Here is a 23,343-nt window from a genome sequence, read left to right on the forward strand (position 1 = left end):
AACAAAGTGCATCTTTATAAAGCGCTGGTCATTTCACAGATTAAGAACTGAATTCAAATGCTTATGAGAGTGGAATTAGTCAGCATTCAGGTAATGTTTTGTCCTTCATTTCCCTAAGTTTTTTGTGACCAAGGCTACTGAGACCATGTGACCTGTGGGCTTCCCTTTGTCATCCTATGCCTGGAGATCACAGTGAGGCAGGGACAGCAAAGGGATGCTCAGCTGTCGTCTCTTCCATCGGCCAACCATGTCAGCCTCACGATAAAAACACTGATTTCTTTTTTCTACCTTAGGTATAAGCATAGGTATGTCACCTTACTGAGGACTTCCCATAGGTAACCAATGAAAAGGTAAAGCATCAAAGGCTGGGAGCCATCCAAGTAACAGTGAAGCTGATGCAGCAATAGGACAGTCATGTTAGCTGCTTTTTCTGTGCCTGGTTTCTGTTGAGAGAGGTGACAAACATCCACCAACACTGAGTGGATAAGTTATCAATATGGAGCTGATGCAAAAGCAAGGGCAGAAAGATATCTTACTCTTTTCCTTTTGGCTTGGAGAAGAGCATATGGACATTTTTGCTCACATTGGCTGTGAGCTGGCCATCACTTTTCCCAAGGGCTCTGGCTGGAAACTGTAAACACAGAAATCACATCCACTTATCCCAATTTCTTAAACTAAGTTTCAGTAACACTCCTTTTTTGCCTTGTTTCTGTCCTTCTGGTTTTTGCAGGACTGGGGCAAGGTGTTCCTGTAGTTGGGCTCATAGTGGAAGGAGGCCCCAATGTGATCTCCATCGTCCTGGAGTGCCTGCGGGAGGACCCCCCTCTGCCCGTGGTGATCTGTGACGGCAGCGGGCGAGCCTCCGACATCCTGTCCTTTGCACACAAGTACTCAGAAGAAGGAGGGTAAGCTTTCCAAATCTTCAACAAAGCTGTGTAGGACTGTATGCCTTGCTTTCATAGAGCTCCATTACAACAAAAAGCCTCAAGGACAAAATGCTGCTAGCAGAGGCATTCTGCTGTCACTCAGCTTTTGTTGCCCGTTTGGTCTTAAGCCTGAAGTTACTGAGCAGAAGTTGTCACCACCTTGAATGCATGTTATGGTCCTTTGAAATGAGCTTGCTCTCAGTACAGCACACTGTTGTACAAGCTCCATCAGGGTTTTGTACTTGGTACTTGGTGTTGGGTTGGGCATGGTAGAAGCAAGGACAAGTTCCCAGGGGTAACTCTTTTCTTCAGGCCAGGGCTGAGGTTAATTGGTGCATGGATTTGCAAAATTTGTACTGCCTGATATTGCTTGAATGAGCTTCACTGCCCAGGAGTGTCAGACCAGCTGTGGAAATTTTGGGCTTCCTTCATTCTCTTGCTTTTGCCTTCGTGCCAAACACCTCGTATATTGTCTTAATTAACTGTCTCATGCTTAAGATAGAAACTATTTCCTTGACTGAAGTTGAAGCTTAGCTTGGATTAAATATTAAGCAGACAACTAGTGTTGCAAGCAGTGTGGATATTATTTGGTGAATTAGAAGAGCAGCTCTTAGGCTAGATTTTTTTGGTGCTTAGCACATATTTAATTGCACCAACGTATTTATGATTCAGCAACTTTCCTTTCTGTCTAACAAGCTTCCTTAGCTCAGATCAAATTTGGCTTGCCTTTTCTTTCTTATTTTTCCTATCAGTTCACAGGTAATTGAAAGAGCTTATCAGGATCAGTCTCCTTGAGATATGCTCACTGCATGACTTTCCCTCCCAGTGACAGTGCATATGATGCAGTATCTGATTTTCTTCTCCAATAATTATGATAAATGTGTTCATCTAGTAAGGCAGATCTATAATGAGAATTTTTTTGCCAGTCCAATCATTTTCTTGCAGTGAACTTTGAATTTTGCAGCACCTTTCAGGCACCTGCTGGTAATGTTTACCATAATCTGAAAATACATGTGTTTTATTGGGAAATGGATGAAGATTGAAGGGCTGTTTTGTTTTGCTTTGGGAGATCAAACATTTCTGACCTTTCTAGAATGTTTTCAATCTAATTTCTTTAATTATCTTTTGGATTGTTCATTTGTTTCTCAGTTGGGTATTATGAGGTTTCAGATCCATTAGCAAGTTCAGTCCTCTGTTTAAGACCATAACCAAGATAACATAAGGAATGTGAAGTATTTTTCGGTTTTTAGCTATATGCAAAGGAACTTGGAACATTTAGAGGCAAAGGTAGAGATCCTAAAATGCCTAGCAATAAAATCCTGAAGACTGAACTTGTTAACATAAGTATATTTATGGTATATAAGAGGAATACCTGGAAGTTATAATTTCTTAAATAGTAGGCCTTCTGAATATATATTCATTCTGGCAATGTCTTCTTTTATGTCTCACTTTTCCTTTAGGATAATAAATGAATCCCTTAGGGACCAGCTTCTAGTTACCATCCAGAAGACCTTTAACTACAACAGGACTCAAGCTCATCAGCTGTTCATCATTCTTATGGAGTGCATGAAAAAAAAAGAACTTGTAAGTATCCTAAAAGTAGTTCACAAATATAGAGTACTTCCAAATGCCATTTTCCCAGGGTTACAGTTTAAACTTTTTTTCCCCCATATAGCTGCATTAAATGTACACATTCATTCCTAAGCATAAGCCCAGAAGTGATTACATCTTCTGGAAAGCCCCAAAAATAAATATCAGATTCTTCTCCTGTGTAAATTGATAGGATACTTCTATGAAAATTAAATGTCAAAAAAAATGTAGTGGAACTGTACTTTTTGAAGAATTTTAAATTGTAGGAAATGACACAGCTGTGCCATTCTGCTCTATTTTCTATGCACGTGTTTAGTGTCTCTTTCCTGTGCTGTGATTTTGTGTGTTTGGTTTAGATCACCGTGTTCCGCATGGGCTCGGAAGGGCAGCATGACATTGAGATGTCCATCCTCACTGCTCTCCTCAAAGGTGGGTTTTGAATTCTGTACTTGGATTCTAAAGTGCCTGAATGTGTTTGGTTAATGTTCAGATTAGCATGAGCATAAAATCTAGATTGAAAATTTTTTATGGCTCCAGGTCTCAGATTGTACCATTTAAACCTTAGAGCAATAGGATTGGTTCCATATTTAATTAGGGGTTTGTTATGTTTGCTGAAACATCTGTTTTCTGTCTGTGGGTATACAGTAGTTATATACAGGCTCTATATCTTTGGGATCTCTGGAGTCCCCAAAGCTAAGGAATAAAGAAGGGAATTTTTACACTTTTATGTACAGTATCAGCCAGAGGAGCTGAGAGGAGTCTTTAAGTAGAATTGTCTTTAGCATCAGAATAAAAGTCAATGTGGAAGCTTAAAAAATAAAAAAGGGGGGGGACAATCTCATTAATCCTTTGGCAATTAGGATTATGAGGTTAAATGAAAGATGCTATAAATCAATTGGATGAATCCACTGTTTTGTGCCAGAATTACTCAAATGGCAGTATGATATGGAGCCAGGTTTGTGGTTTTCTAGCTATTGCAGAAGGTAGTCCAGTCTTGCTTCATGTGTGAAATATGAAACATGTGTGTGTTTCTCTTTAGGTACCAATGCCTCTGCTCCAGACCAGCTCAGCCTGGCTTTGGCCTGGAATCGTGTAGATATTGCACGCAGCCAAATCTTTGTCTTTGGACACCACTGGCCAGTAAGGCAAAGTTTTCTTTGTCATTTTGTTTGTCAGTAGTTTAAATTAATTTGTGTAATATTTGCACCTTGGATTTTGATGCTGCACTAGCAGTAATGGTGAAACACTGCAGTTCACCTGTGTAACTAAAATCCTTTATTTAATCTATTTTCATGTCTCACTGTATTGATGCTTTGTGCTTAACTGTGTGAACCATCTGATGCTGAATTCCTCCAAAGTGTCATGAGGAGAGGATCCTGAAAGAAGCTGTAAGAATGAAGGGAAAGAATTTTGGTGGTTTTTTTTTGCTTAGTTTTCTTTCTTGTAGCTATGCAATAAAATGACACTTGAAGGAATACCATTCATGTGCATGCTGTGCATAATGGAGAGACTTATTTCACGTGGAAGCCTGTATCATTAAATTTAAACACAGGTTGCTGCATTTGCAGTTTTAGTCCTTCACTCCTAGTAATGTGATTATTTCAATATTCAAGGTTCATTAAAATGCTTTTACAGAGAGGATTTAATAATCCTAAAGATTATGGAGTATAACTATTTTTAAATATTGAATTGGATGGAATGCCCCAGTCTCCAAGTTACTGTGGTTAGATTCAGAGATCCCACCAAGAACTGAAGCCTGTTACTGCTTTGGCCTGGCTCACACTTCTCCTGCACTGCAGTTTGTGGAAGCAGTGCCAGCCAGCTGGGATTCAGTTATTCCAGGCTCATAGAAATTGAAATTGCTTTCATACCAGCCTGTGCTGCCACTTGGCAGATGCAGTTTTGTCCAGGCTTTTGAATGGATTTGTGATAGCTGGGCAGAGGAGAGATTTTTAGGACTAATAAAACCCCAGGAAAGAAGTCTTGTTAAAGGCTCAGTCCTGTAGTTAGTGCAGAGCACAGGTAGTTATAATCCACTTCTTTTCTCTGTGGAGTTTATGTGACCTAAATATTATCTGGAGCAAGATAAGCCTCCAAATCACAGACAAGTAGTGTGGTGCATGTGTGCCTCTGTCCTGGGCAGATAGGCTGAAAGGGGGGAGGACTTTAGCTGAAGGATAAATTTGACTTGAGAGGTATAAACAAAAATACAGTCTGCAGAACAGAAATGAACCAGTGAGTGGCTCTCTCTCCTCTCCTCTCTGCTCTGCAGTATGGATGCTGTTTGGCATCATGCAGCATTTTGTTAAGCTCTTGCTGTCCAGCTCTTGCTGCTATTTATTTTGACAACTATTGATTTCAGAGTCAGCAAAGCAACTGAAGTGTCCCAGTCTTCTCACATGGATTTTATTTTTAGAGAGAAATTCTCCCTGGTCAATCTCCTTCACTGCTTTGACTTTCAGTGTTACTAAGTTAGACATAACAGCTTTTTCAAAAGAGTAAAGCTGTGACTATGTAGAAAGGCTCTTAAATTTAGAGAAATTATCATTTTTAGTTGACTCAATGTGAGAAGTGGTGACAGGGGAGTGAGATTGGTAGAAGTGTGCTCAATTCAATACTTACTGTAAGATGAATTTCATTTCTAATATTTAATTCATTATAAATACAGCCTATAGGAAGCCTGACAGCTCCTGATGGTACAGCTCCTGAGAAGGAAAAGAAATCTCCAGCACCTCAGGCTAAAGCAGGCAGAGGGAAAGGAAAAGGGAAGAAAAAGGGAGGAAAAGCAAAAGAAGAACCAGAAGAAGAAACAGACCCAAGAAAACTTGAACTCCTGAACTGGGTGAGATAGAAGTATTTGTATAAAAAACTGCTGAAGATTTATTTTTTTTTTTTCATTCTGAGGTACAAGGACAGAAGGAAGATACATACTTTGATTCTGTAGAATGCTCTCTTGCACATTCCCACAAGATCAGCTGTAGTCATTTGTGCTCATGTGGTCTCAATTCTCCACCCTGCAATTCAGGTGAACTCCCTGGAACAGGCTATGCTGGATGCACTGGTCCTGGATCGAGTGGACTTTGTGAAACTGCTTATTGAGAATGGAGTGAACATGCAGCACTTCCTGACTATTCCTCGCCTGGAGGAGCTGTACAATACCGTGAGTGAGCAGAAATGCTAAAAAGCCCTGTGGTATTTGCCACTGTATTGTATGTGACTTGAATCCCCACAGAAAGATTTGTAAAAAGGGAGTATTACAGAGCTCTTGATAGAAAGGTGTTTGTCACTGCAGCCAAGTTCCTTCTTTTCACCCCTCTGGGGTGTGATGGCACATGGTTGTTATCTAGAGATCATTAATTGTGTTCGTGTTTGCAAAGAATCTGAAGAACTGAAACTCTAATGGGCCATTAATTATTTTTGTTTCAGAGACTGGGTCCACCAAATACACTGCATTTGCTAGTCAGAGATGTGAAAAAGGTAAGCAGTGTTGCATTTATGTGATTGCATTAGCCATGTGAATCAACAGTAAAAGCAAGCATAGCATGGGGCCAAGCAGGCATTTGAAATTGGATGGCAGCTGTTAAGAAAAGTTAAATGTCTCCCTGTGGCAAACAGTGACTCGGGTGTGGCAGTGCTAGTAATTTAAAAACTAAGGAGTTAACTAAATTAAGCTCCTATAGTGTAATATGACATTTGAGATTTAGGTTTATACTGTTTCCTCTCTACAAGAAGCTCCGAAAGCAGCATTACAGGGGAGGAGTTGAAGGAAAGGCCTGCTAGGTTAACTGGAAGCCCCACTCATGACTGCAGAATTTGTCACCTTTTCTTTGTTTCTTCATGTGTTTTCCAGTTACTTTTCTCCCACTATTTCAACTTTTACATAGGAGAAAATCTCTTCTGTCCTAAATTTGTTATTCATTTGTTTCCATTACATGAACATTTGTTCATTATATGTGAATAGGGGGGGGCTATTGTGAGATTTGTCATATTTTCTGTCTTTAGAGGGATTGAAGTTTTATTCAGTAAAATTCAGCTACATGAAATCACCTTTATTCATTTCTGCAAGGAAACCTCCCAGTTATTCCGGGAGGTTCAGATGTGTGGATTATGCAGCACTGTGTAAATGTATAATTCATACTCATCTGCTTCATCTGACAAGACTTTTCTCATTCAGTGCTGTCACTGTGAGGGTCACTAACGTTGTCTGCATTCTGCTGTCTGTCTGTCTGTCTCTCCTGTTTCCATGTCATCTCCGTGCTCCTCCCTCAGCGGCAATCCCGGGGATTCAGTTGGGTTAACCTGGAGGTGATGTGCTTCCTCAGGCTGTACTTGTTCCATCATAGCAGCTGCTCAGTGGTGATGTAGAATCAGTCATTGCTGTAGGATGTAGCTTGGACAATGAAACAACTTTTTTTTTTTTTTTTTTTCCAGTGGAGTCAATACAATTATCCAGCTTTAGCTGTAACTGCTGAAATTAGAATTTGCCTTTTGCTTTTTGGTTCTGCACATTAAACATGGTCTGCATTGCAGTCTCAACAGTAGATAGTATGATGAAACATAAGTTTATACTAAAAAAAGTATGTAAAGTATGATTATCAGAGATATTCACCATGAAATTGTCATGCTTTTATACTGGATTAATGATAATCAGTATGGAGTTTCTCAAGTTCACGAATATAACCCTTGTAAATAACATAAATTTGTATGGACACTGTATGAGTAAATCAAATGAAAATTTGTTCAGAAATGTGAATTCTGTTAACAACAAAACAAAAAAGCAATGACCCCAAAAATTTTCATTATGTGAATCAGCTAATTTCATACAAATGTTCAAAGACTGAACCCAGTGGCTGTAAATAATTCCCATGTGCCAATTTAATTGTGACCTATGTCTAGCCAGGCAACTTCATCTGTGTCATGTTTTCTTATCCTAAATCCTTATTAAGTTGTGGGGGTTTTTTTTGTAGGGAAATCTTCCACCAGATTATCATATCAGCCTAATAGATATTGGTCTTGTCCTGGAGTATCTCATGGGTGGAGCCTATCGCTGCAACTATACTCGGAAAAGTTTCCGGACTCTTTATAATAATTTATTTGGACCAAAGAGGGTAAGAATGAGTTCATTCTGGATGTGGCCATTGTGCTGATGCTAAAAAATAAGTAACATTCTGTTCCTTTGTTTTTGTGGAACACTGCATATTAAATCCTAAAGTGAAGTTGCAAGATAGAAGTTGAAAGTACAGGAGTGAAGTTATGTAAGAAAGTTGTGAGACATTTGTGTTAAAGGATGTGAGGACATGAGTGGTGGTGAATACATTGATCTGGAGGTGAATTTCCTCCTATTCCAGCAGTTTGCAATCCAAGTATTCCTAACTATTTAATTCTTCAGTTTGAATTAAAATCTTTCCTTTGAGTGCAGGATAGATATTTCCTAACCCATTGAATTCCTGCAAATGCAGTGTAAATGAAGAGTAACTAATAGCAGCATTATTTGTACAATCATTTGTAACAGTAAGCTTCATAATAAATGCTGTACATTTGTAAATAAAAATGGGTTTGCTTGGTATTGTTTGCTCTTTCAAATTTTCCTCCCATCTAACTGATTTTCTTTTCCATTTTTCAATATTCAGCCAAAAGCTCTTAAACTGCTGGGGATGGAGGTAAGTTAGATTTATTTAAAATACTGGCTTTATCAAAGCATTTATTGGTACAGTTCTGTTCTTGCTCTTAGTTTTTTCATTATTACAGTGATTTACAGAAAATTTCAACTAGACAGGATATTCCATTTTGCAAACGTATTAATTACTTCTGACCAGATTTTTTGAAGAGTTGCATATTTTGAACTGCCTAAAGCTCTCCTTAGTGGTCTTCAGGCAGTTTTTATTACTATTATGTAATAACATGCTTCATGGTGGAACATCTTGTAGATTTAATTATTCTTGTGTATACATTAATGATATTGAAAAGATAATATAATCCAGCAGTGCTATTTATGGCAAAATCTCCTTTAACCATGAAATAGCAGTTTCTGTGCTTAATGACATTTTACCACAGAGAAAGCATTTAACTTAAGTGAAAACCAAGGTGGTCAGATGCTGTCCTCCACTATAAAACATCATGGCACCATGTTTTGTAAACAGTGATGCTGATCCAGAATTTTGGGTCCAGCCTGTACCTCAATTGCTTTCGTGTCTGCAGAAATGTGTAATTGAGCAGAAACTAATCTGGGATGATTACTTAAAAACTCACTCTGTTTTGGAGGTAGTTACTTTTGTTTCTGGGGAAAGAAAAAAAAAACAAAACAAAACAAAAAAAAAAACCACTCTAGACCAGGAAAGCAATGACATCCAGAGGCAGGTGCATTTCTCTGGCAAGTGGGGTTTTATTAATGCTGTGACAGTGCTCAAGCACAGTAGGTGTTCATTTGGCTTGTGCTGTAGGTGATGTGAACCATACCCCCCACACAAATGCCTCTGTTTCTCCAGGCAGATAAGGAGCCCTTTTCTCAACAGAGAAAATCTGGAGAGAGCCTCTGAAAGAGGTTGTGTTTAATCTCTCATCAGCTTCCTATTTTCTACTGGATCAAGGCCAAAAGCTCAGCCCCTCAGAGGTGTGCAACCCTTTTTGATCAGCATTGATCACAGTGCTTCTCCAAAAACACATTTTGATCTTCCTATTTCTTTCAGTGAGAAACGTTTTATATGGCATGAACTGAAGTGTTCTTTCCCCTTGACTGCAGGTTGAGCCCTCTCCTTCTTCCAAGAGAAATAAAAAGTTAAAGGAACATTTACATTTCTTTTGCTGAAGTAATAAGTAAATTGCTGTGACTCTGTGTGGTTGGGTTTTTTAATTTCCAGAGTTAGCAGCTCTAAAACAGGAAGTTTAGACTCATCAGCACTTTCTATCTTACATGGGGTTTTGTTTTTATTTTATTTTCCTAGAGTGTAGAGGACCTAATTTTTTGTCCTCCACTTGGGATTTTGTGGCCTGTGCTTTAGAGATGCTAAATACTTTGTGCAATTGATGACCCCTGAATTTTCCTAGAAGACAAAGGTCACCACTTGCAGTTCTTACACCTGCTGAAGAAGTACATGATCAATTGCTGAGCTAAAGAGTCATCTTTGGAAATGGTGTGGGAGGCTGAATTCTGAATTTGGATTTAAATTCATATTTTGCTGAAAAATAGTGCATTATGATGAGCTTGCTTGAGTGAGAATTGACTCTATAGAATAGCAATTTGTTTTACAATCCACTTCTGAGACTGGACTCCAGGTATACAATGATGATGAACTCTGCCTACACTTATATATGCAATGTTCTTCCTACATTTTTTAAACCCTAATTTTCCCAACCATGGCTTTTCTCCCTTCAGGATCCTGCTTCATTCACTACTTCCCTTCAGTTACTTCCATGTTGGTTCCTGTAGTAATGGCCTATCCTCCCCATCCCCTTAAGAAATGGGATACTTAATACCTTCCATGTGCACTGCATACATAAGAGGAGATTGCTTATTCCAAGGTGAAGACTCCCTTTGGTATCTTGCTGTTCTTAAGGGTGCTGTGTGCCTGTCTGCCTTTTGCATGTTGCCATGGCCTGCACATCAGTTGGGAAAGTGCTCTGGTACCTGGAAGATGTACAGTTCTGCTCTGCAGGGATAGACACAGACACACAGAATTGGAGCCTATCTGTAGGGAATTCAGCCTTGTTACAGTCCCACTGACACTGCAGAGGAATTCATTAAATATTAATTTGTTGCAGAGCAGCCTGTGCAGTTCCACAAGAAGTAGAGATCTCTGTACAATGCAGTGTGAAGTTATGCCTTCAGTTCCAGGATGGGTGACTTGTAATTGTGTGTACAAGAAGCAGCACCCTGGATAAAATCTGTGTGTGCTTGCCCAGTGCATGCTCTGTCCTATTGCATTCATGGTAGCAAACAGCAAAACCAAATTGGAACTCTGAGTATTAATGTGTTCTCTCAGTACTTGTTCCATGCATGGTGCTGTTGGCAGGTGAGCTGTTAGAAAATGATGGGAGCAATTTTTCTTCCCAGGATGACGAACCTCCCACCAAAGGGAAGAAGAAAAAGAAAAAGAAGGAGGAAGAGATTGATATTGATGTGGATGACCCAGAAGTCAGCCGCTTTCAGTACCCCTTCCATGAGCTGATGGTGTGGGCTGTGCTCATGAAACGGCAGAAGATGGCCCTGTTCCTTTGGCAACGAGGAGAGGAATCCATGGCCAAGGCACTGGTGGCTTGTAAACTCTACAAGTCTATGGCCCATGAGTCTTCAGAGAGTGAGCTGGTGGATGACATCTCTCAGGATCTGGACAACAACTCAAAGTTAGTAGATGCAGAGCAGTTTTTATATCCACTTGCCATAAGCTCGCTGAGAGCTTTACTTGTAGTTCAGTACAATTCATTTCTAAATGTAGTTTCACAGAATAGCATTTGGAGCCAGTTTATCAAAAATGCAAAGCAAAGGCAAAAGCTAAACATGGTCTCAGTATCTCAAGGCAACACAACAAGGAGAAGACTTGCATTTTTTCTGACAGAATGCGTCCTTTCTTCAGCTCCTCTCTGTAAAACTAGCTAATTTTATTTCACAAAGTTATTTTCAGAATTTACTCCCATAAATTAAGGAGTATCTGATGATATATCTAAACTGCCTTTAAGATGTTATTGGTCTAAGCAAAGCCCCTCTGTTCACTAACAGTTTGTTTGGAACTTTCATAGACTGTTCCAAATCAAGCTTGAGATTAGTTATTCTTGTCACTATACCTGTGTGTTGAGAAATATGATGCGCAGTGAACAGAGCTAAAACCCCAAAGCAGATTGATTTCTAAGTCAAACTCCACTGATTTTATCTTGTGTCTTCCAGAGATTTTGGCCAGCTGGCTGTTGAACTCTTGGATCAATCCTATAAACATGATGAGCAGATTGCCATGAAACTGCTGACATATGAACTGAAAAACTGGAGTAATTCTACCTGCCTGAAGCTGGCAGTGGCAGCCAAGCACAGGGACTTCATTGCTCACACCTGCAGCCAGATGCTCCTAACAGACATGTGGATGGGGCGGCTGCGCATGCGGAAAAACCCCGGCCTGAAGGTATTCCTGCTCTTCTTTTCCAAGAAAAGTTGCATGGAGCACTCTGTTATACATAATGTTGGCATATTACTTAGAGATTTAGGAATGTATCTGTTTTAAAGCTAATTTCTTTTGTTTCCAGTTTCAGGATATCTAAGGAATATTATGCCATGACAAAGGAAAATAGAATTCCATAAAACACTTAATATGATTAGAATCTGAGAGAGAAGTTGTGGCTTCCAATAAAGCAGGAGATTTGTTGATTAAGAATATACTCCTTCTATTAAAAATTAGTTGGAGACAAGCAAAAGTATCTCCTTTAGGAGTCCATGCAATGAGAATAGAGATAAGATAAACCATAAATGGACACATGCATCTTATATTGCTTAATGTTGTACCAGTTGAGGCTCAGTGTAGAAAAGAATGAAATCTGTGCAATTGCATAGTGTGAAACCATGTGATTTTTATTTCCTGCTTTTGTGATTTGATGATGCAGTCTCTCTTACTGATTTTAGTATTTCCTAATTTTCTGATTCACATAAAAAACTGAGTAATGTGAGAGGGCTCTCACAGAAGAGGAAACATGAGTGAGTCAATGCTAAGAAAGCAGAGCAGTGTTTGCTTGTGTGTTTTCATGTGAATGTAATCCTTTTTTTGCTGAGTTATGCAGTTGCTCTCACCCATATGGAGGCCCATCCTTATTTCCTTAAATCCCCCTTACTGACAAAGAGCTGTATCTGTTTTCCCAGGTCAGATTCCCAAGTTTGCTGACATACACGTGACACTGTCTCTGCCATTCTCAGTTTATTTCCACTCTCTCATATCTACCTCTTAAATCTGTTTAAAATCTTCAGGAAACTGTCCTGCCTTTCAAATTGCATCATGGTACTTCCCACATCTGTCTATTATTTTCCTTTTTTTCCTCCAAAGAATTAATCAACCTCCTGATGTTTGTTCTAGGTTCATTACCTGCCTTCTTTTCTCTGCTCCTTTTCTGTACTTTGGATTGTGTTTCTGTATCTAATCAATCTCATACAGTAAGACAATTTTCCCAGGGCTATCTGCAAAGATTCTTTTACCTTTCATAGTTTTTTTTAAACTATCAAAACTAATTATAGTATGTGACTGAAATAACTACAAACTCCAGTAACAAACCTGAGGGCCTCTTCTAACCACCACTGTGTCCATTCCATGACATTTCTCTGCATACTAATTTTGGAGCACAATTTCTTAATTGCAGGGTATTTGTAGAGATGGCAAGCTTTCCAGAGTGCCATATTTATTGCCAATGCTTCTTAAGTTCTTACTCATTCTACAGGCTTGAGGATGGCAGAATATCTTGAATACTATATAAAGAAAATATAATATAAACAAATATTGAGTTGAATTCTTTCCTGTTTACAGGTTATAATGGGAATTCTCTTCCCTCCCACCATCCTTTTCCTCGAGTATAGGAGTTATGATGACTACTCCTACCAGACATCAAAAGAAAATGAGGAAGGCAAAGAAAAAGAGGAGGAAAATGTGGTCAGTAATGGAGATTATTAGAAAGTTCTAATATCTCAGGAATGCTCATTTTTCTGACTTTTCTGATTATGCTGTGGCTCTCTCAGGTTAAAATCTCAACTGCCTCTGGGGGATAAAATCAGTGAAGAATTATGGGAGTGTACAGACTGGATTCCCAGGGCACTGGAAGTGTCTGTGTAGTTCCACAGATTTACAGAATTCTATTTATTTACTTTTTTAAAAATGTCTGTTGCTCAGGGGAACCCCTGCACAGTTAACAGTTGGCTGGGGCTGTGTTTGAGGGGAACTGCTATTTTTACTGCTATGTATTGATGAAATCTGACAACTTTGGTCTTCCAGGATGCAAATGCAGATGCAGGCTCTCGAAAAGGGGATGAAGAGAATGGAAAGAAAAAACAACAGAGCCTTCCAATTGGAACAAAGATCTACGAATTCTACAATGCACCTATTGTCAAATTTTGGTTCTACACAGTAAGTCATGATGATTAAACTGATAGTGTTTGTTTTTCTCATGCCTGTGAAACTGAAAGGACTCCAATGTAAAAGCAATAACCATGTAATAAATAAATATTTTACCAGCTTTTGTGAAAGTTGGTAAAGCACTTCCTTTATTCAGAGGAAAATGCACAGACCATGGGACAGAATGAATAACTGAAGCTTACATTGTCAGCCTCTAAAGCTCCTACATGCTGTGAAGGAGGCTCTGGGTGGAATGTACCAAACTAAGTGCAAGATCCATTATCCAAACTCAATCCAAACTAGGCTGGATTCTCTTGGTTTCTAAAGGACCTGGCTTCTGTTCTGCATTGAAATGTCCCTTAGGACCCAAGAAGTAACCCCATAGTATCATTGCCATTTGTCCTGTGCTCAGGTGGGTGCAGCCTAGATGGGAGACTGTGGGTTTTTGTGTGTGTGTATGTAAGTAATCTCAAGTAACTGAATACTTCCTAATTTGGAAGGATCCTAGGATACATCCTCTAGAATCCATAAAGGGTTTTCCTCTTTTTTGGCAGATATCATACCTTGGTTACTTGATGTTATTTAATTACATCATCTTGGTGCGGATGGAACGGTGGCCATCGGTCCAGGAATGGATTGTCATCTCCTACATTGTGACACTGGCTTTGGAGAAAGTCAGAGAGGTACAGTCTGACCATACCAACATCCCATAATCCTTAGAATGAAGCTTACTTTTAGAGATTATAGTGGCATGGACTTGTGCACAGAGTGGGTTGAGAGGCCATACAGGAGAGAAAAGAGTTTCATATTCTAAAATATATTAATAACTAAAAATATTATTGCTTGAAACAGATTTTGCTGACAGTGCAGGAAGCCTCAGGCACCTGTTGAATATTACAAGATTGGTCTTTTTTCATGACCATTACTTCAAAAATATAACTTGTAGTTTTTTCTAATTGTTTGTTTGTTTTTATTTCAGATTCTGATGTCAGAGCCTGGAAAGCTGAGCCAAAAAATCAAAGTTTGGCTCCAGGAATACTGGAATATCACTGACCTGGTGGCTATTTCAGTATTCATCATAGGAGCAATTCTTCGCCTGCAGAACCAGCCTTACATGGGCTATGGAAGAGTGATTTACTGTGTAGATATCATTTTCTGGTACATCAGGGTGCTGGATATCTTTGGTGTGAACAAATATCTGGGACCTTACGTCATGATGATTGGAAAGATGGTTAGTGCCTAAATTGCTTTAAATTATCTCTTTAAGAATTCCATGGGAAACCAGATTCCATTCTGCTTTAAAAAGAGGTTTTCTGTTGAGTAGCACTGAATACAGCCTGTGAAAAGCTGCCACGTGAATTTCACGTGCTCACACACAAGATGTTATACTCATGCAATAACAGATTGCAAGTACACCAGGATCATCCAGAAAACCATCAGCTGTGCACAGGAGATGGTACAGCAATGATTATATCATCTCCTTGCAGCCACAGGGGAGGTCTGTGCTGCAAGCACAGCATAGTTCATTTGATGCAAAGGAGAACAGGGATAGCAAAGATTTTAGCCTTTTAAGTATTTTTAAATATAATCTGGTATCCTTTAAGTAACTGCTTTCTCTGCATTTGTATGTATGCTTAATACCTGAGTAGTACTTAAAGAACGATTTCAAGGAGATTTCCTTGCTATTTTCTTGTTTGCTGTAGTGCATGCTGGCAGACAGTCCTGCTGCTGAGAGCCTCTCTGTGGTCTCTCCCTGCAGATGATTGACATGCTGTACTTTGTGGTCATCATGCTTGTGGTTCTGATGAGCTTTGGGGTCGCTCGCCAGGCGATCCTGCACCCGGACGAGGAGCCCTCCTGGAGACTGGCTCGCAACATCTTCTACATGCCCTACTGGATGATCTATGGAGAGGTGTTCGCTGACCAGATAGACCGTAAGAGTAGAATTCATAGTAAGAGTCTGTTTCCTGTTTCTGAGGCAGATGATCAGATCCAAATTAAAGACTGCTTTTAATTTGGAAGTAGTGTTTTTGCTTTATTATTAAATTGTTGTTGTTTTCTATTGGCAGACCTGAGACTGAACACTGTTCTGTTCCCCACTTGCATGTCTGCTCTCTTGGTTTATATTCAAATTCATGTAACACAGAAAGTGATCCAGTCTGGAATATTCTCTTGTCCAAGAGTATGGCAGTATAAAGCGTTCTGTTTACCTGCAGGGATCAACAGATACCATTCTGAAATGTTCTTTTCATTCAAAGGTTTACTAAGAGTCACTTCCAAGAGAAGAAAAGAAATAAATCCCTTGAGCAAGAGGTTAAAATCCACATATCCTTTCATCTCCAGCTTGCAAGCAATGAGCTCATACATTTTTACTCCCAGTCATACATCTGTCTACTTTCAGAAACATTTCCATTTAATGAATCACTCATGTTGTCCTTTTCTACACCTGCTGGAAAACAAAACCAAAAAAGCAAACCCCACTTGATTAGCTTGGGATATGGAAATAGCCTTTCTTACAGAAAACCTGCACACTTTAACAAAATAGGTGTCAGTATTTTAAAGGAGATGTAAGCTGTCCTGTTACTGCTAATTTTGTGTTAATATATGAAATTTGTATGACTGTCTAATGTGCAGCTGGCCTCCTCTAGTGTGTATCATAAAGTTTGCACTTTATCTGAAATAATACAAACTGATGTTCCAGCTGGACTGTGGCTGGACAAATATATCTGGCCATAACAGAAAACCCAATCTGGCTGGCCCAGCTTATTATAGAAGCAAATAAGTCCCCAGGTAAAGCAATGATAGGTTGGATTCAAACCCAGGAAGGAAACCTTTTGCCAATCCAATTCCATCCATTGCAGACATATTATTGGCCAGGGAGCTGGGCAGTACAGAGATCTTAACCAGTCATGTACTCAAGCACAGGAGTTTTGAAGCCACTCTAAAAGGAGGTGAGGAACAATAAACCACTCTGTTTGTCACAAGATCCCTCAGTGTAATTGGGTCATGTGTCTGTCTCCAACCAGAGACCTGACATAAAGTGCACAAGCAAGAAGTTATCAGCATCTTATACTCAACAGCATCATGTTCTTAAACAATAGAGAAGCCTGGTTGGATTTCTTTCAATACTGTGACTTACTAGCATTTAGGAATTGGCAAGCAAGTATCCAGACTGGTAGTCAAAATGGGCATTAATGATACTGATTATTACAGTGATAATGATACCATTATTACAGTGTACAATAGCATGCCTAATAATATAAACATAGCTATTCAAAAGAAACAGCTGACAGAGTCAATGGCAGGGTGGTTTAAAAAAAAAAAAAAAGAAAAAAAAAGGAAGGGAAGGTAGGGGAAGGGAAGGACAAAAAAAAAAAAAAAAAAAAAGGAGAAAAATGTTTCCATAATAGCTAAAAGGATGATTTTTGTGTGATAATTTTGAGTTGCTTCATGTTGACAGCCAGTTTTGTTTACTTGCCAGAAATATCATGTATATTTAAATGATCATCTGCCAGAAGCATTTTGTGATATATTATTATCATTAATTTGCTGCCATATGTAACATTTGGGGGAAACAGCATGAAAAGGAAATTGCAGAATGCAATGCATTTTTAACAAAGACATTTTTTCTCAGCGTATGTCTCTACTGTTCTGACATTTGAGTTGCTTATCTTTTCTTGGCAGCAGAACTGTATTTCCAATCCTCTTTTTTTGGGTTCTGTTTCTTTACTGTTCTATTGTTTTCTTTTTTCTCTCCCTGCCTCCTTCTCCATTCTGTTCCTTTGGAATTGTGTTCAGTCTATGCCATGGAAATCAATCGTAAGTCTCAGTGGAGAGATGATTGTCTCATTTAGCTGAATATGTTCATTTATCTTCTTCTTGACTAGTTACTCCTTTTAATTACAGCACTCATCCAATATTCAGGTGTGAATGTTTTTCTAGTAATAGTTTCATTTGAAAATAAGCAGAGGAAAAATGTTCTAATACAAAATGCAGATCAAAGTTTTAACAGAGTTAAACTTGTTGCTAAGACTTGTTTCTAGTACACCAACAGTAAAATAATTGGGTTTTTCTAAAATTATGATGCATAAGTGACATTGAATAGCTAATTCCGTTTGCTTACCTAGACACAATATTACTGTGGTTTTGGCAGTATTTTCATTGGTCCATTTGAATAAAATTAGGATTCGTTTAACTTTCCTGCTATACTTTTCTTAGGAAAACCAGGAAAAAATGTAGGTCTGATGTTTGAAAAGCAAGTAAATTGGTATTAATTACAGTTCAAATAGCTCTTTGAGACATCACTAAACAAGCTTAGTTTATTTTCAAAATTTTTGAAGTATTTTTCAAGTGACGTTGAAGCACTGGGATTTTTTGCAAAATGTTTAAAAATACTGGGATTTCTATTCACATAAACTAAATCTGCTATGAACTGTCAGACTTCTCCTTTGCTTAGATTACAGCTAAAGAATCTGTGGCTGACAAAAACTTTATCTGCTACTAAATAGCTCCAAAAGTTAGCCTTGTGTTTGAAATCAGATATGTTTGCACTGCACTTAAGAGACAGAATAAACTTGCTGCATTTACCCAACTCCAATAGAGCTCTTACCCAAGACAACCTATGTAATCTTAGAATTACTTCAGACAATTATTTTATATTGGTTTGATCAATATTCTCAATTTTTGTCCTTTTCTCAGTAGTCTTATTTTGGTGTTACTATATAATTTTCATTTTAGAATTTGATCTTTTAGGTAGCATTAACCTGCTGGTAACATTAACAGCCCCAGACAAGTCAAGTAGTAGCCTGGGATCCATCTAGAGAATCCAGTAAGAACAAAAAGAGACAGGGCCAAAGACAGAAAGGGTCCATCCAGGGCACTAACACTGGTCCAAGGTCCATCCTGGAGGCAAGAGTGAGACACAGCTCAGGCAGGGACAGGTGTGCAGAGGGGGCATAGGTGTAAATCTCCAGTGAAGCTGGTCAGGGCCATTAAAGGCCTCTTCAATACACTGGGCCCCCATAAATGTTGAATTTATGCTCAGTAATCTGGTCCCACTAAGGCAATGCTTTTATCTCTTTGGCAAGGTATGCTCACAAGCTAGGTTTAATAATTTGTTTGTAATACCACTGTTAATATGTATGTATACACATTAAGATCTGGTCTCTATTACTGTGAGAAAAAGAAAGTCCATGGGAATGTGAATAGAAAGGCACACTACAGAAAGGAGTTGCCTCTCTGTTCACTAATATGGGAAATGTTAGAAGCAGAATTTGAAGTAGAAATTTTACATACTTGTTTCTGGAAATAAACTGACAAAACTTGGCAGTGTTTATGCATGCATTATCATTACATAAATGTGAATAGTATTTTTAAGTATCAGGCAATTTGTGAAAAATACTTTTCCCGTTTTTCCTTCAGCTCCTTGTGGGGACAATCTTTATGATGATGATGGTAAACGTCTCCCTCCCTGCATTCCAGGAGCCTGGCTCACTCCTGCTATTATGGCCTGTTACCTTTTGGTAGCAAATATCCTGTTGGTAAACCTGCTGATTGCTGTCTTCAAGTACGTAAAATCGTGCATCTTTGTCTTATTGTCGAGATAGAGTTTGTGTTTGAGCCCATCAGCTGATTCTGCAAGGGTTTGCATTCTCAGAATCTCATTAGTCCATGGATGTGACTGGCAAACACTGGCAATGGGGAGAGGAGTGAGGACAGGTGGCTTTGAATGTGCCAGTGATTACAGCAATGCATGTGAGAGAACCTGGCTGCTTCCAATGGAAGTGCTTCACTACCTCTTGTAATGGATAGTGACAGGCCTCAAGCTTGCTCTGGAAAGGAGAGAAATACAATCCATGAAACCTGGCACACACCTGGCAGGAACCCAGGCAGCCACTGGCAGTGACAGCTCTGCAGGAGAGCAGCAGAACAAAACCCTGAACATCAAAAGCCCAAGGCATTTCCACTACATCATCTGGATTTTTTTTGTCTTGTTTTGTTTTCCATTTAGAAAAAGAAAATAGGGCCTTGCAGAGTCCTTTTGTGACCCAAAAAAATAGTCTGTATTGCCTTGAACAAACAGGAAGGATGGCTGTGTGTTGCCAAGGTCTGTGGCCAATGCAAGCAGTGTGCAGTATGCACATATCCATATTTGGACTTATCTGGAGTAAAACTAAATAAATTTCTGCTGCTTGTTCTTCCTACCTGCACTTAGGTTGCATGCTTTTCCTCTCATGATGTAGGGGTTAACAAAAAGACACTAATTACTTGCTAGCAATACTTTCTGAACAGAGGCACCTGAGAAAAGCAGGTGATCCACTTTTGTTGCCTTCTAGCATGTAGTGTTGGAGGGCTTGTTGGTGTTGTAGCTTGTGTCACAAACACAAAAACAGTACTTCATGTGCCCAGAAATCTGCAGCTCACAAAGCCTGTCTTTCATTTGATGCATGTAGCTTAAAAGGTCATGAATGTAAAGTACTCAAATGCCAGTCACATAGCTGGGGAGAAGGGGAAGAATCTTACAATGGTAGCTATTATTGGCTGAAGGACCCAGGAATCAGCAGTTTTGGAAGTAGGTCATGCTGTTAACTCCTGCCATCCCAGCCTGCTTGCACAGGGCCGAGATCTAGCTGGGGAATTCCTGCTGTAAAGGAGACATGGAATGAAGGCAGGTTGTTATTTGTCATTATCACAGTCTCATGTATACTTAACCTAAAGAAAGCAAAAGCTATGTGTATACAGGAATTCTTTGGTTTCTTAAGAGGTGTTTAAACTGTTTTTATGAATGTAGACATTCTAAACCCCATCAAGTTAGGAAATAAAAGGACAGAAAATACAAAAAGGAAGTTCCAGTATCATTACCATCATAGAGGTGGAGTGAACTGTCTGAAGATACTTTAAAATAGCTTGAAAAGCCTTTTCTAAGACAGACTATCAAGTCTTCTTTCTCTTAGCTGGTATTTTATAACTGTGACTATTGTTATCTCTGGGTTGACTACTGTCACTTCAGATCAACTGAATTCCAAAATTAAACATCTTTATAACACACCTTTACTTTGCTGTAAAAATGATGAAGCTTCCAAGAAAAAAATTCCTTTACAAGAATATGCACTATGTTTTCAAGTCAGAAGTTTGAGGGAGTAAAGTTTGAATTTAGGACATTCTGTGAAAACTTGAGAAGTCTTCTATGTAGGTCAGGCTGATTAGCATATTAAAGGCAGACTATGTGAAGCTTCTGAGTTTAGCATACAAAATACTTTCCATGGATTTAATACTTTGTGTAGCATCAAATACTGGCATGTGTTAAAAGAAATAGTTTATAACTAAGCCCCAAAACACCAATTATGTGATGCATAAATTGTGTGAGTTTCTTTTCACTGGCACTAAGGGATTTGTGCAGTAGGAGCAAATGGTCTGAGAGGACTGTTCTGAGTGGTGCCTGAGGGATGCAGAGCACCTTCTGTTTGCTACCTTCAAAAGGTGTAGTGAAATCATGAGTTCAATTTAATCCTTATTTCAGTAGCACCAGCAAATCATGTGGCTCCATGAGGTTATCTAGCTGTTGCTTTTTTCAACATGGTACTTGCTCAATGATAATGAGGAACCTCATAGAAACAGCACCTGTGTTTACTTTCAGCAATACCTTCTTTGAGGTAAAATCAATATCCAACCAAGTCTGGAAGTTCCAGAGATACCAGCTGATCATGACATTCCATGACAGACCTGTCCTGCCACCACCAATGATTATCTTCAGCCACATCTACATAATCATCAAACGGATCTGCTGCCGCTGCAAGAAGAATGATGGAGACCAGGACGAGCGTGACAGGGGACTGAGTATGCAGGAAATCTCTAAATTGAGCTCTTTGCACCATATTAGCTGAAAGCAGCAGCTTCTAAAACACTGAACTGTTTTGTTCACCTTCACCATCAAATGTATTTGCAAAGACAATATGGGCCAGTATTTGTATCAAGTTAGCAGCTCTTGGGCTCTGTGGGTGCCTAAAAATTTGCAACTTCCTGATGCTAATAAAGACTTCCTTTAATATGCTTTCTTAAAACAGTGAGATGGTATCTACTCAATTCAGGTTTTACCAAGTCGTGGTGAAGCCCATATGTTGGGAGGGGCAAATAGGAATTTCAGAAGGGATCACATTTTCAAATGTCAGCTATAGTGTCAGCTCTGTGATTGTGAGCAATCTGTGATTGCAAGTATCCCCACTATCATTTAGAGGTTTGTCTGTCATTTCACAGGGAAACTGTGAGAATTCTTCTCTTAACATGCTTTGTAACTGTTAATTAATATTTTTATTATATCCTCATGAAAATAATCAGAGGCTCACAACATCCCTCTATTTCTAATTTTACAGAAAATATTTTTGCACAACAGGAAAAAGAAAAAGGAAAAAAAGGAAATGTAACGCTCCTTCCAAATGCAGAGACAAATCCAGATAAAGGATGAATTGTCTCCAAAAGTTTTTATTCCCCTTGGATTTTTCTTATGTGATTAGAAATTCCTTAACATCTCATCCAAAGAATATCTGTGAACAATCTGTTAAGTTTATCTGTTGTCTATAACTGGCATCCTGTTAAGAATAACACTTGAATGAAGGAACAGTCAAACTGGCAGAGATTGCCCAAGTCTTTATGTTGTAAAATCTGGTCAGTTTATTCAATGCACAGCTGTTATACAGTGCCAAAGTCATTCAGAACATCGAGGGCCCTGTGGATGGCCATGGAAGCAGGTGATGGTCATAATGCATTCCATTGCCTTCACAATTCTGCCCATCCTTAGATAAGTGCCCATTGCTTATTTTAAAAAAAAATCATCTGTTCATTTAGTGCAGAAGTAGAATTTGCAGTATGTCCATGCCCAAAATAAACCACTAATTTGGATTTAAATTGTCTGCCAGAAGTTCGGAAAAATGAAACTCCTCTTTTGTTTTTCTCTTTTTCACAGAGTTATTTCTGAGTGATGAAGAGCTAAAAAAGCTCTATGAGTTTGAAGAGCAGTGTGTAGAAGAATACTTCCAGGAGAAAGAGGATGAGCAGCAATCATCCAATGATGAACGCATCAGAGTCACCTCTGAAAGGTACCTATTGAAACAAAAACCATCCACACCATTTGTCAGGATCAGTCTTTTTAATGCCTTCTTTATATCCATGGTTGTGTAAAAATACAATAGATTTTGATCTTGAGGAAAACCACAACCAACTCAGAAGCTGAGCTGAATCCCAAATAACTATCTGAGCAGATGTATCTCTCAAAAGAGCAAACTTCTAGTTATTCCTTCAGTTGTGTCACTAAATCTCCTGGTTTGGGTAGCTTTGTTATGAGAACATCTTTGCTTATGATGAATTTCATACCTCTCATCCATCTGAGGATCACAGTTATGGTTTTTTGTCCATTTCAGAAAATTGCTGCTTGTTGAATTTCCTCCATTCATGGAGGAAACATGGGAGCTAATGACAAAAGCACTAAGGGTTCTTCCCTTGGACCTGTGGTTTACATTAGGGTCTGGCACTCACAACTGCTGAATTTTAATCTCTGTTACAGATTCTCTTGCAGGCTTTGAACAAGGCATTTAGCTTTTCAGTATGAACTTCCCCACTTAAAAGATGGGGAATATTCACATGTAAATCATTATGCTTCTTCTGAGGACTAGGTAATGTTTGCACCTTGCTGTGTAAGCACACACTGCTAATGGAAATACCATTTTTTACCAGGTCTTTTGGCAGGACTGTTCCCAAAGGCT

The 23,343-nt window shown here is 38.9% G+C and overlaps 1 protein-coding gene across 1 annotated transcript in view; it reads left to right on the top strand.

Annotated features, from left to right (window-relative positions):
- TRPM1 (transient receptor potential cation channel subfamily M member 1) overlaps positions 1–23,343 on the top strand; it is a 94,310-nt gene that overhangs the window by 65,317 nt on the left and 5,650 nt on the right. Inside the window, exons 8-27 of the mRNA XM_056500248.1 lie at positions 731–905; positions 2,387–2,510; positions 2,873–2,945; positions 3,556–3,656; positions 5,185–5,358; positions 5,542–5,676; positions 5,943–5,993; positions 7,484–7,624; positions 8,147–8,176; positions 10,567–10,856; positions 11,395–11,623; positions 13,007–13,129; positions 13,469–13,600; positions 14,143–14,271; positions 14,568–14,819; positions 15,348–15,522; positions 17,387–17,407; positions 19,010–19,154; positions 21,225–21,424; positions 22,548–22,680. Coding sequence (XP_056356223.1) covers positions 731–905; positions 2,387–2,510; positions 2,873–2,945; positions 3,556–3,656; positions 5,185–5,358; positions 5,542–5,676; positions 5,943–5,993; positions 7,484–7,624; positions 8,147–8,176; positions 10,567–10,856; positions 11,395–11,623; positions 13,007–13,129; positions 13,469–13,600; positions 14,143–14,271; positions 14,568–14,819; positions 15,348–15,522; positions 17,387–17,407; positions 19,010–19,154; positions 21,225–21,424; positions 22,548–22,680 — 2,833 coding nt within the window. The remainder of the gene's footprint in view (positions 1–730; positions 906–2,386; positions 2,511–2,872; positions 2,946–3,555; positions 3,657–5,184; positions 5,359–5,541; positions 5,677–5,942; positions 5,994–7,483; positions 7,625–8,146; positions 8,177–10,566; positions 10,857–11,394; positions 11,624–13,006; positions 13,130–13,468; positions 13,601–14,142; positions 14,272–14,567; positions 14,820–15,347; positions 15,523–17,386; positions 17,408–19,009; positions 19,155–21,224; positions 21,425–22,547; positions 22,681–23,343) is intronic.

This window comes from Oenanthe melanoleuca, chromosome 10, assembly GCF_029582105.1.
Source record: "Oenanthe melanoleuca isolate GR-GAL-2019-014 chromosome 10, OMel1.0, whole genome shotgun sequence".
NCBI classification, from domain to species: domain Eukaryota; kingdom Metazoa; phylum Chordata; class Aves; order Passeriformes; family Muscicapidae; genus Oenanthe; species Oenanthe melanoleuca.